The sequence below is a fragment of the Entelurus aequoreus genome, linkage group LG11 (genome assembly GCF_033978785.1).
Source record: "Entelurus aequoreus isolate RoL-2023_Sb linkage group LG11, RoL_Eaeq_v1.1, whole genome shotgun sequence".
Taxonomy (NCBI): Eukaryota; Metazoa; Chordata; class Actinopteri; order Syngnathiformes; family Syngnathidae; genus Entelurus; species Entelurus aequoreus.
In genome coordinates this window covers 48,118,112-48,131,533 of record NC_084741.1, presented here as the reverse complement: position 1 = coordinate 48,131,533, position 13,422 = coordinate 48,118,112, and the positions used below count along the sequence as shown (strand labels likewise).

The 13,422-nt window shown below is 38.6% G+C and overlaps 1 protein-coding gene across 5 annotated transcripts in view; it reads right to left on the bottom strand.

Moving 5' to 3' along the window:
- LOC133660186 (triple functional domain protein-like) overlaps positions 1 to 13,422 on the bottom strand; it is a 251,212-nt gene that overhangs the window by 17,595 nt on the left and 220,195 nt on the right. For all 5 annotated transcript variants that reach the window (XM_062063430.1, XM_062063425.1, XM_062063427.1 and 2 more), the window contains 11 exons: positions 8,406 to 8,692; positions 8,169 to 8,339; positions 7,150 to 7,245; positions 2,915 to 3,063; positions 2,721 to 2,787; positions 2,253 to 2,356; positions 2,097 to 2,166; positions 656 to 745; positions 456 to 548; positions 321 to 371; positions 106 to 183 (listed from right to left, as the gene is read on the bottom strand). In XM_062063430.1, coding sequence (XP_061919414.1) covers positions 106 to 183; positions 321 to 371; positions 456 to 548; positions 656 to 745; positions 2,097 to 2,166; positions 2,253 to 2,356; positions 2,721 to 2,787; positions 2,915 to 3,063; positions 7,150 to 7,245; positions 8,169 to 8,339; positions 8,406 to 8,692 — 1,256 coding nt within the window. The remainder of the gene's footprint in view (positions 1 to 105; positions 184 to 320; positions 372 to 455; positions 549 to 655; positions 746 to 2,096; positions 2,167 to 2,252; positions 2,357 to 2,720; positions 2,788 to 2,914; positions 3,064 to 7,149; positions 7,246 to 8,168; positions 8,340 to 8,405; positions 8,693 to 13,422) is intronic.

Here is a 13,422-nt window from a genome sequence, read left to right as displayed (position 1 = left end):
TCTGGTGGTGACTAAATGAAGCACTACTATATAAATACCTACTGACATTTAGTTGCCAGACATGCACAGACAGAAGCAAGTAAACTATTTTAAGAGCAGACTTACGTCGAAGCCTTGTAGGCGTCCAACATTCATCATGTCGTTGCAGCGTTTGGGGACCACACACATCACCTCTACAGCTTTCTAAAATTAAAAATAAGAAAATGAAATGTATGCATGTGCTATGGAGGGTGTGTCTTCTTTTTTAATATATTGTAGTTGAAGCTTTTTTTGATTCCTAACAGGTGTATTTAACCTAAAGTTGTTACAGTTTGTCTTACCTCCAGCTCTGTAGAATCCATTCCAGCCTTCTTAGAAACCTTGAGAAGATCCTATTAACAAAGTTTTTTACAAAGAGTTTAAGTGGCCATGCACTGAATGCTAAATGTACGATAATAGGCAGTGCAGTAAGTTACCTTAAGTAACAGCTGGTATTTCATTATGCGCTGGACAGGCTTGATAAGCAAATCAGTGAGTTGCAACCTATGGCCCAATCGCTGCTTAAGCTCCTGATTAAAAATAGCCAAAAATTATTGGATCCAAACACAGGAATATTAATCTTGCATACATAAAATAATATGATACAACATTTTGGAAAACGACTTGAAAGGCTTACTTCAAAGTAAGTGTCAATGTACTCTGACACAATGTGCTCCGATTTGGGCTTGTTCTGGCAGTAGACAATGTACATGTGAAACCTGCGCTCCTATATGAAGAAAGTATACAACATACAAGTTATATGTTAGCTGAATATACATGTTTAATTTTTGGCATCCATTATTGGTCAGTGTGAAGCTGTGGACTCTCAAACTGATGGAGAGATAGAGAGGGGCCCCCCCAATTAAATATTCTGTATAAAATGGTATGTTAAATACAACTGGTTCTAAAGGTACCTTGTTATTGTGCAATACTAAAATCATTAAATAATACAGCATTGTGCTGCAATTAGCTTACCTGCTGGCAACTAGTGCGCTAAATGCTCGCTGGCAACTTGAGCGCTAATTGCGAGCTACCTTAAATACTACCTTAAATACACGACTATCATATTAATACTTCTTTCTTCAACGTTTTCCAGGCCAAAGACAAGCAACTTGATAGAGATGAAGCAGGGACCTTCAATTTAAAATATACTGTACAAAATTGGGTTTGAAAATAAACTGGTCCTAAAGGTACTTCATTGTGCAATACGAAGATATTCAAAGGATACGGTATAGCGCCTCTACCAGCTAGCTGGCAACTAGAGCGTTAATCACGAGCTACCTTAAATGCTAACATGACTAATGTTTTCCAGGCCAAAATTAAACTAGTCCTAAAGGTATTCAAAGACTACAGTATAGCGCTGCTATTATCTAGTTGACAACTAGTGAATTAATTGCTAGCTGGCAACTAGAACGCTAATCCCTCGCTGGCAAATAGCGCGCTAGTCGGTAGCTGGTAACTTGAGGAGTTATCTTAAATGCTAACATAAATATAATAAGAGGGACTTCAACAATTTCCAGGCCAAGGACCCCAAAACTTATGGGGAGAAGGAAAGGGACCCCTACTTACTGTATAAAATTGTGTTTTAAATTAAACTGGTCATACCAAGTGAAATTATTGTGTTAAAAATACTTGGCCAATAAAGCTCATTATGATTCTAAAGGTACCATGTTTTGTACAATTGTAAAATATCAAAACTAAAGTAGAAAATAGTATAGCGCAACTATTATTTAGTTGGCAACTAGCGCGCTATTTGCTTGCTCGTGGGACCACCTACTTGTATATCCTGTATAAAATTGTGTTTTAAATTTAAACTGGCTCTAAAGGTACCAAGTTTTGTGCCATACTAAGAAAAAACAGAAATTAAAACAGTAGAGTGGCGCTATTACTTAGCTAGCAACTAGCAAGCTAGTCACTAGCTGGCAACAACCGCCGCTTATCGCAAGCTATCTAACACGCTAACATGAATATAATACAGGGATCTTATAAAACATATATTTAAAAAAGTCTAATCAACCAAAAATTTCACCACCTCCTACAATACCCCTGTTGATGAACTGTGGTGTAAAAAAGTATACCTGTTTGACAAATAAAGAAGCAAGTCTGTCAGGATCCTCTAAACACCTCTCAATCTCTGCGAGGAAAAAGCTGTGAAGACAACAAATTATTTCTTCAAAAATGTATGTAGGAAAAAACTAAAATATGACCACAAAAAATAAAAGCTATGGACATACTCTTTGTGCCAGTCATATATCTGATGGATGTTTCCAAAGACAATCTTGTCTTTTCCTCGCATGTCATCTGGAACTCCTTCTTCCTTCATCCTACTCATGTAACCCTGTGAGGAGAACAGCCTTTAACTAAAAAAATCTAACTTACAGTAGGAAAGGGATTCATATGGCCCCATTCCTGGAGAGAGGCGGGTGTAATCATTTTGCAATGCAGTCTGCAGAAAATTATGAAAAGTGCCACTCTACATTGAAACTGGCTTTGTGGTCAAAGTTGGAATTGCCCCCAAACACATTTTAAGACATCCAAACCTCTACTGCCATCATGCGGCTGAAGTGAATAGTAAACCCCCCCAGTTCGTCATGTTTCATGTGTGAGGTAAACCGCCACAAATGGGGCCATATGAATCCCCTTCCCACTATAACAGGAATAATTAGGTGCATATACTAGAGAATATTTTTTTTCTTTACTACCTCCACTACTGATCCCAAATCTCTGACATAGTCTCTTTCTGTTTCCACCAACTCCAGTAGGACGTAACTGAAAGAAGAAAGAGAAACACTGTAAGGAAAATATAAGAAACATTCATATAAGAGACACCAAAGCAGAACACTGTGCTCAACGGTCAAGCATGACCTGTGTTCAGAAGTTTAAGCTTGTGGCTTACTGTCTTCTCTTGAGAAAGCCCGACTTGCGCTCGTCCACCTCATCCATGGGCGAGGAGGAGGAGAGGAGGGAGTTGTCTGAGGGGTTGAAGGAAGGAGAGCTGCTGTCACCTTGCTCCACTGACAGAGAACTGGGACGATCCTCCAGTGACTGAAGAGGAAAAGATGGAAGAGGTAGGATTACAAAAAAAAAAAAAAAAAAAGGGTTATAAAAGTGTATAAAAAGGCAAACGTGACTTTAAATCTAAGCACAGGTTTTGAAGTCTTCATCTGACAAAGACATTTAGGACAATTTATTTAATCCTTCCAATTTTGTGGGAGCAGTGCGTGGAAGAATATTTCCTGTTCCAATGACCTCTAACTTCAAAGTGATTGTAGGTTAATTAACAAAACTAACATCTTGTAGAAATGATTCCCAGATAGGTAGGAATGTTCCGATCAGGAATTTATGCTGCCGATTCCGATCGTGCATGGGTAAGATTGTGACCAATACAGATCACATGTATTAACTGAAATGTTTTCAATCTATTTATGAGTGCTACTCACAGTTTAACAATATCAGCACAATATTTTAACAAGTTCCTTAATCTCTTTTATTACATACAATTGTTTATGAGCAAAACAGTCAATAGTACACAATAACCAAACAATATAAAAACAACTATCTATTAGGTCTACTCATTTTAATCTTTTCTACCCTCGAAGTCCTCTTGTGTCCTCAGACTTAAATTGTAAACATTAACAAAAAAAAAGAAAAATACTGATCCAATCACTCTAGTATAGATCATATACTGATATTACCGTTGGTGTCGACCACCAATTTACGGATCGATTGGCCCACTGCGACAATGCTGGAACAGTAAGTTATTATTTCTTTAACTCTCATTAATCTACTTGTTAATTTCTTGTTAATATCTGTTTACTTTCTGATGTAACATGGTTGGTTTTATCTACACTTCTTTAAATTTACTAAGTGCCTATTTCTTGGTGTCCCTGCTTCTGGTTGCTCTTGGTGTGTAACAAAACTAGCGTCGTCCTAATACTTGATAATGATACTTAAAATATTAACAAATGCAGTTTATAGAATTATCCATCACAAAGAGATTAGCTAGCTCATTATCTCTCAAAATGGCTCTGGAATTTCCGTGAGATCGATACTATTTTGATCATATCTATTTACTCGCAAACTTTGTAGTCTTTTGGTGTAATACATCAAATATATATGATAATTGATTCAATATAGAGGCAACTTGTCTTTCCATTCTACTGGTACTTTAATACATCTTTTGTAGGAGTGTCAGATTAAAGCGTTAATTGTGATTCATAAATTATAGTCATATTTAGCACGCTATATTTTTTGATCGTGATAATCTATTTTTTAATCTTTTTAAAAAAAGTTACTGTTTCTATATTAGAGTCGCCTCACCATCACTTTGTGCTTGGCTAGCAGTATGCGGCACAAAGATAATATGTAGCCACCGTGTAAAGGTCTCACTCCGTCAATAGACTTGAAAGCGAGTGATGTTAGGGGCTTTAAATATTGGGGATATTGTTGCGCTTGTAACGTGAAAGCAAGACAACCTGAAATATCTTTGACACACAAACGTGTGCGCCGTTTATTCAAACCAAGAGCAGAAGTATCTTTTTACGTATAGCGAGTCAAAATGGCGGTCACAACAAATCCCCACCTTTGGGTAAAACTCTTGACGGTCACTTAAAGGTGCCGCACCGAATTACTCACTCTTAACTGCATATATGAATGGTAGACAAGAACAACATTGTTATGTGCACAATAGAACAATGGCAGTGAAGAATGACGACAAAGTCAAGTAAACCGCTGTGCTGAATTATGTCCTTAAAGCAACCGCTACAATATGATGAATTATATCTAACAAAGTGTAAATTGTTCTTAATAAACTTAAATACTTGTCAGAAGTGTATTTATAGTTTAAATGTTGCTTTGATTTTAGCGTAAAGTAGACAATGCTTCTTTTACTTTTGGGTAACTTGAATTTATCTACTACAAGAGTTATGGAGAAATGGCGTCACTTCTGCTTGTGTTTTGACCCACATTAAGATGCCTTTATACTATTAGAACTAGAGCTGTCAAAGTTAACGCAATAATAATGCGTTAACTATAAGTTCTATTAACTGCGCAAATTTTTTTTTACCGCTCATGCGTCCTGAATCCTTTTTGACCCTTAGTCCATTCCGTATAATGAGAAATGTAATGGCGTTCAGTTACTGTTGAGTCACAAGCTCGAAAATAGCGAGCAGAAATGCACAAAGAAAAGGGGCGATTATGGAATTCCTATATTCAAAGCCATGGCAAGTCGTTCTTCCGACAAGACAAGGCTATTTTATCTTCGATCGCTGTGAGACGACATCACTGCAGCAACTGCATGCTGGTGCACTTTGCTGTTTAAAATGGAACTTTACATCCGTGTTTTGTTTGGATTAGGGTTGAGTGCATTGCTAACTGCCTTATTAGTAAAATGGAATAAAAGATCAGCAGAAAAGAAAGACGGTAAGTAGGAAGTCTAGATTAATTTTTTATCTGAGACTTTCACAACGTCAAAACTTGCTAAGACACCTTTTCTCATACCAACGACATACTTCCGGCTTCACAATAATAGTGCTATAACTACCATGATAAAATGAAATGAAAAATCCTCTCATATCCCGATCATGCTTTGTCAAAGATATTTTGTAATATAATCTGTAATACTTCTGCCTAAATAAATGTTTTCTGACAGATTAAAATAAAGTGTTTATTCTTTGATAACCTGTTCTGATTGATAGTCTGCAATTACAGAATGTTTAGCAGACTGGATATTACATTTTAATAATAGAGAAGGTTAGGACATTGTCATGTAGAGATATGAATACCATTAACTTGAACGACATGTACAGACTCAGAAGCATTTTTTCAGGTAAAAATATCACATATTAGATGACCAAACATCTTTGGCAATTAAACCATGATTATAACAATACACATTTTTTGTTATCAATGTGTGAAGCTGGTATCTAAACATGGTGTAGCTCCTCCTCTGAATGCAAGTGCTCCTACAGCAGGAATACAAATTCTGTGATCCTACAAAATCTGGCAAGACACCAACACACTGCAGATCATTTATTTTAATTGTCATTAAAAGCGGGTTTGTGTCCATTTTGTGTTATGCTGTTCAAAAAAGCATAAAGTGTAAAAAAAACATTTAATTAAGGCAAACTAATTGTCCAGTGATTGTAACAAAAACTTGAAAATTATCTGTCTAGGGTGCACAAAAAAAAATCTATCTGCAATTATCGCGATTACCTTTAACTATGAACAAACTGTGATTAATCGTGATTAAATATTATATATATCAATATAGTAATATTACATGTACAATCATATGTACATTAAATATCAAATCAGAGCACACTTACATAGAGGATAATGTTGTTTTAATAGCCTTTGTGTGTCATAAGGAGCATGCACGCCTTGTCTGTCGCTCGACAAAATGAAAGCATCGCTTGTAAACAAATAGCTGCAACGTCATGTTCTGTCATTGAATAAGGTTTAAAACATAATATAAAGAGAGGAGGGAGGAGGCCCCGCGGCAGGCCAAGGACCAGATGGGGGGATTACATCTCCTCTCTGGCCTGGGAACGCTTCGGGATTCCCCAGGAGGAAGTCGCAAATGTTGCTCTGGAGAGGGAAGTCTGGGGGTCTTTGCTGGAGCTGTTGTCCCTGCGACCCGATTCCGGATAAGCGGTTGAAGATGGATGGATGGATGGATAAAGAGATGGGCTCCAGCACCCGCCGCGACCCCGAAAGGGACAAGTGGTAGACAACGGATGGATGGATAATGTTGCACATTGATATACGTGTACAATCAAAGTCAACATTTCCTCATGGGAAAAGTCTCACAAAGTTTTACATCTAAATTTAGGGTACGTTCACTTTGACTTTCGGTTTGAACTCCGAGTTTGTTAAACTTCCAAAGTGGATGCCCCCCAGGTGTTCAGATACTTCTCTATAAACAGTGTATAGTCAGTAAAAATGTTTGCATTGCGGTAAACTGAAAAGTGCAACGCTCTTTTTTTCGGAAAAGAAGACAGCAGGAATTATTAGTGAGTCAGTCATGAGAGATGACTGGTAGGACACCATGCCTCTGTTAACAACACCCAAGCAAGTGTTTTGCATGCAAAGAGACCTCATGTGCATGTATTTGTGATATTCCTTGCTCACCATCTTACTCTTCACCAGCTCCTCGATGGCACTGACCAGTTCAGCAGCACTGGGAGTCTCTGAGCTGTTGGGCCTAGCAGACAGGCGGGACGCAGACTGAAAAAAAACCCGACACAAAAACAAAATTAAGGGGGTATTTTTTTTAAATTTGATTCAAACTAATACCGAGATCTTCATGCAAATAGAAGCCAAGCAGACTCGATGTCCGTGGCTGTCTATGTTCATGATCAAGCTCACCAGTGGAGTGTTTGGACCCCGATACTCCACATGTTCAAATAACGACTGGGCAGGTGTGTTGTCCCTAATAAAAAGGTTCAATTGGGGCCAAGTTGGAGCCATTTACAGGTCGGTTTTGGGGAGAACATGGGTTATGAGTTGAGTTTAGGTCGAGGGCATGCTCTGAGGTTGAACTGTTGTCAAATTAAAGACAAATAAACATGTTGCTTGATACTGCATCAGTGACAGGTCCAGTTTGAGGCAACGTTTCAGTCTCTCAAGCCTCACAATTGCATGGGGAATGGAGTATTCGTTTTAGCAACAAGATAGTACCACTCCAAGGGGTTACTGACAATCATAAAAGGAGATCTCAAGAAGATAGATCAAAAATAAAAAAAAAGGTGTGTGGATGATGAAGGTGTTTTTTTACATGGAGAGATAAGGGAACTGGGAAAGAAGAGAGGCAGAACAGAAATCAACATAATGCTGATGGAGAGAACATGCAACCATTAAGAACATAAAAGGAAAAGAAAGGAAACAATATTAGTACCAATGTAAAAGGTGTACGTTCATCTTTTACAGCTTTAAAGAAAAGGTATTTTGACAACACGAAGAGAAATAAAAAAATAAACTCTTCTTTGCAGATAGGTAAATAAAAGCCAAATTTTTGATGTTACCAATATAGTAATGGTGAAGAGACTCCACACATAACTCTAGTTTTAGCAATGCTCTAATGAGAAATGGAAATATTAAAAGTATTATTTGGTGGCATTATTTTGCCCTTCTGTTCCGCGTTGACCCACCTTATCATCCTGGGAGTCGGGCTGCAGCAGACTGTGTTGCTGGATGGCCATTGGCGGAGGTAGAGGGACGGCGTCAGCCCCCTCTTCGCCTTCCTCCTCACCGCAGCTCTGCATTCCTGATGAAGAAGACTTGGAGAGCGTACCGCTGCTCAGACCTTCGTTACGCATACGCTGGGGAGGAAAGAGTTGAGGAAATCAGCTACAAGGTCAGAACAAAAGTACAGCTACTGTTCTCACCTCCTCCAGTGTTTCATCCTGCGGCGTGGCGGCGCAGTCATCAGAGTCCTTGTGAGGCCCTTGCATTACGTCCAGGTTTTTTCTGGCACCTTCCCGGTTCTTTTTGTGCTTGTGGGCCAGCTTCTTCACATGACCATCTGCCTTGCCAGAGCTTAGTCGCCTGACAGGGCTGGTCAGCCATTTCCTTAAGGTGTTCCCTGGACGTTTGGGGCCGGGAGAGCTGTGTGGCCCCAAGGTGTGGCTGGAGCCCGGCTGCAGGGTGTCATTACTGGATACAGACAAGGTATCTAAAGGAGAAATAAAAATCTTAATTGGCATTTTAAAAGAAAACATTACAAGCTGGAAAGTGCACCTCCGAAAGTAAGTGCATGGGAATGTTGAAAAATGTAAGTAACCAAGCTGAAAAGCTTCAGAAAGCAGTGAACTTTAGACTCATGACATCGTATCACAGTAATTGATACCATGCAAAAGCCTGAGCATGGCCTCAAAGCAATCCAAGAAAGCTTTGAGATTATCTGTACAAAATGGCTGCATTAGAGCCATAACAAAAGATACATTTCTTTTGTATGTCAAAAAGCGATGGTGCATCCCGCATTTGAAATCACTGTGTCTGGTATAAAACAGACAGGAGTAAATGCTTTCAACACAATTGTAACAATCATTGTTTCTTACAGCATTCACACAATCATTTTAAAGTAAATTAGGGCTGTCAAATTTAACGGGTTAGCGAATGCAATTAACCATGTATCAATGCAGATTAATGACCGGATGTATTGTAAACCCATGCTCCTTTTCCCTGACCACGGATGGTTACCTGAAAGGCGCCGTGAGTTATTATACGGTCAGTGATCAGGTCAATCAACGCATACGTCAGTGCAAAGATGAGTGAGGTGACTGACTGGTGTGCTCGCTGGCAAATTTCACATGCAAACTCCACACAGAAAGATCCCAAGCCCAGGATCGAACCCAGGACCTTCGTATTGTGAGGCACACGCACTAACCCCTGTGATTAATCTGATTGAAAAAATAATAATAATTGTGTGGCGTGTTGTGGGGAACTGTTTGTTACATATAAATATACAATACACAGCAGGCTGACCTGCTCACAGTGATGGCAACTCCTGGATTATTTCTTTTTTAAATCCATAGCTGAGATAAGATCCAGCACCCCCGTAACCCCAAAAGGGACAAGCGGTAGAAAATGGATGGATGGATTGTGAGATAATAATTCAGGATAAAAGAGGCTGCACGCATCCTCTGAACGCTTCAAAGAAATGTCTACTGTTACTATTTTCTACATTGGTTATTGTGCCTGATAGTTATTTATGTCGTGTCCCTGTGAAATGTCAATCCACACAACATTCCCTGGATATGACCTTTCACCTCCCACTTGCCCTCCCAGTTCATCAATGAAACGATCTTGGACAATAATTCCTTGAAGAAAACCAGCACCCATGTTGATGAAAACTCCTGTGACTTTAGGGAGACAAAATGTTTACGAAAAGCAAGATGGCTGTTTTAAAATTGCAATAAAAAAAAAAATCTCATGCTGTGTCCTAAGCCGTTGCTAAACCTGCACCTTTTTTACTTGGCGCAGGGAGATCTGAAGAGAAGATGCACAAGTAAAAGTGTTTACGGGGGCCGACACTGACTCAGCGATTACGCCTACATCATTGTTTGAATAGTTTATGTCATGTGACATATCAAGTTGGTGAACATCTTGAACATGATCAGGTTTTATATCTTTGCAGTAGCGCTGGACCCTTAAGGGAGTATTTTTCCATGTTTAAACAACATCCGTCAAGGATTCAGCCATGTGAAAAGTCTCCTTAAAAAAGGTGGGAGTGGAAATTCTGCCTTCCTTAATTGGACAGGACTTTAACACAGTCTTTCATAGTGCAGCATGTATAAGCCTACACCAGTACAAAATGAGGCTGTGTGCTATGGTGCAGTCTTTCTGCTTCCAGGAGTTATATTCTATTGCTGTTATGAAGCATGTGCACTCTAATCATGTGCATGGGAGGAGCATACTATTAAGATCCAAACACAGATATTCCTTATTTAGACCAAGCTGAAGTCATTCAGTTATAAACATTCACTAATTCTGCAGGAAGATTTTTTTTGTTTTTTTGTATTATTATTATTATTATTTTGATTCAAGTTTCTTAGCCATTAACCAGTCAAAAAAAGGAAAGTTCATCACAAAAACAGATCAAAAAGAACACCATGACAGTGGCTGTGAGGAGGTTGTCTTAAAAATATGCTTACAAGTGACATGATGGACAAACACTGCTGAGGTTTGCGTGAAATTCTGTATTAACATTAATATTTGCTGTGGTACCTCCCTGCATTTCTTCATTGTGTGTTACTGGCACTTTAACTTTAACTTAACTTTAACTTGTTAAATATATTGTTTTCATCACACTAGCTTGTTGTTTTAGGACACTATCACTTATTGTCACCTATTGTCATACTGCAGTTCATATATACTTCTATTAGATCAGAGGTGTCCAACTTCACTTCATTAAGGGTCACATTGCAGTTATGGCTGCTGTTTTTTGTTTAATGGCGGGGCACTCAACGTTAAAGTTGCATTACCGCCACCTACTGTACTTGAATGTGAACCAGAGTTCTCTGCCTTCTCCCTCCCTCACTTACATACATACATGTACTGAACCTCCCCATACTAAATTCTATTCCATAAACCCGTCTCTTGTAGAAACTTCACTAAAATGATTTGGTTGCTTCTGTATACCCCTATGAGAGTAAACTGCTTCTGTCAATGTCTTCTAAATTCCTCTCTTAGAAGACATTTGTCATGTCAGTGGACATGATTGCATGTTCCACTGACTCTAATGCATTGTCACATAATCCTGTTGGGTGTTTGCTTATAAGGTGCAATGTCTTGTGTCCTAATCTAATGCGTGATAGGATTCTTCCCTTTTTTATGCTCCCCCATACAGTTCTTTCCGCTCCGACTGTGTTCTGTATTGAATATAAATGTCTTTCTTTTGTACTCATGTCCCGGTGTACTTGCCACTCTTTGAAAACATTGTCCTTAATTAAGGGTTTTGCCTCTGACTTACTGATAGGTACCACTCTGTGCTGCTCTAGCATTAGTATTGACCTGCCAGTTCATTCACCTTTATGCTTGTGTGAGCCGCCCCCTTAAGCCTCAATAATATTCCATATAATTCATTAATTACATCTTGTCTGCTTTGCGACCTAAAAATATTGACGAGAGATTAATGCTGACCTTGAGTTGAAGCAGTCCTCCACCTTTTTTTAGCTGTGACTGTTCTACCCACTGCATCCTGCTGTCATTGCCAATAGCTCGACAGTAAACACTGCCAGATGGTTCGTTGTTCTCTGTATGGAGCCTTGGTAATACAAAGGCAAAGCCCGTATTTCCTGTGATTGGATGTTTCAATCCGTCCATAAATATTGGAGGAAACAAACTCTATTTAGTATTTAAACAGTCTTCAATAGAGATGTCCGATAAATGCTTTAAAATGTAATATCGGAAAATATCGGTATCATTTTTTTTATTATCAGTATCGTTTTTTATTTTTTTATTAAATCAACATAAAAAACACAATATACACTTACAATTAGTACACTAACCCAAAAAACCTCCCTCCCCCATTTACACTCATTCACACAAAAGGGTTGTTTCTTTCTGTTATTAATATTCTGGTACCTACATTATATATTAATATATAACAATACAGTCTGCAAAGGATACAGTCCGTAAGCACACATGATTGTGCGTGCTGCTGGTCCACTAATAGTACTAACCTTTAACAGTTAATTTGGCTCATTTTCATTAATTACTAGTTTCTATGTAACTGTTTTTATATTGTTTTACTTTCTTTTTTATTTAAGAAAATGTTTTTCATTTATTTATCTTATTTTATTTTATAAATTTTTTAAAAAAGGACCTCATCTTCACCATACCTGGTAATTCCACAACTGTATATATCGGTATCGGTTGATATCGGTATCGGTTGATATTGGTAGAGGGTAATTAAGAGTTGGACAATATCGGAATATCGGATATCGGCAAAAAGCCATTATCGGACATCCCTAGTCTTCAACCATCACTGCCACACTTCCACGCAGCCCTTTTGGCACGGCCATATATCCACCGAATCCGCAGGGATCAACTATGGAGAAGTAACTGTCAAATTTCTTGATAAATTAAATTGCATTTGTGTCAAGCTCATGTCTTCTGCTATTCTCCTGCTCCTCTAGTCAAAACATATATATTTAGCTCCCTCACTCTCCCAGCACAGCAACATCACCTTTCTTGTTGGATGCTGAATTTCAGAGTGATCTCTGAGACTAACTCAGTACTGTATGATCATTTGCTTATTTCTCATCTGCAATGGCATCTCCCCATCTCTACCTGTGGTGCAGAAAGAGGAGTTGTACCTAAATCTTTAAAACACAGTCTCAGTGCTTGTGTCTGAACTGTTTCCAATTTTTTTTAAACACACTTTTTGCTGCTGACCCACATACAATGCATCCATAATCGGTCCTCTCCAAGGTTTCTCATAGTCTTTCACACCGTCCCATTGGGGTTGTAAGTTTTTCCATGCCCTTATGTGGGCTCTGTACCGCGGATGTCGTTGTGGCTTGTGCAGCCCTTTGAGACACTTGTGATTTAGGGCTATATAAATAAACATTGATTGATTGATTTCATCTAAAATAGTCCTTACCATAACTACATAAAACCTTTTAATGGCTGTTCTGCTGGCTCCCCACTCTGCTCCTGCTTGACTTCTCGTCACGTTCAATATTGTTTTACACCTGGTAACAATGCTGGTAACGTGCATTCCAAGTAAGCCTAGGATCCATCCACATTCCCAAAATATTAAACTCATTTACTTGTATTATTATCTGGCCATACAATTTTATGGTAGCAAGGACTATCTGTTTCCGCTTGAACACTATTGTTTCTGTCTTCCCCACTAAATAACCTAAAGCACTAACAACTAATCGCCTCTATATTGAA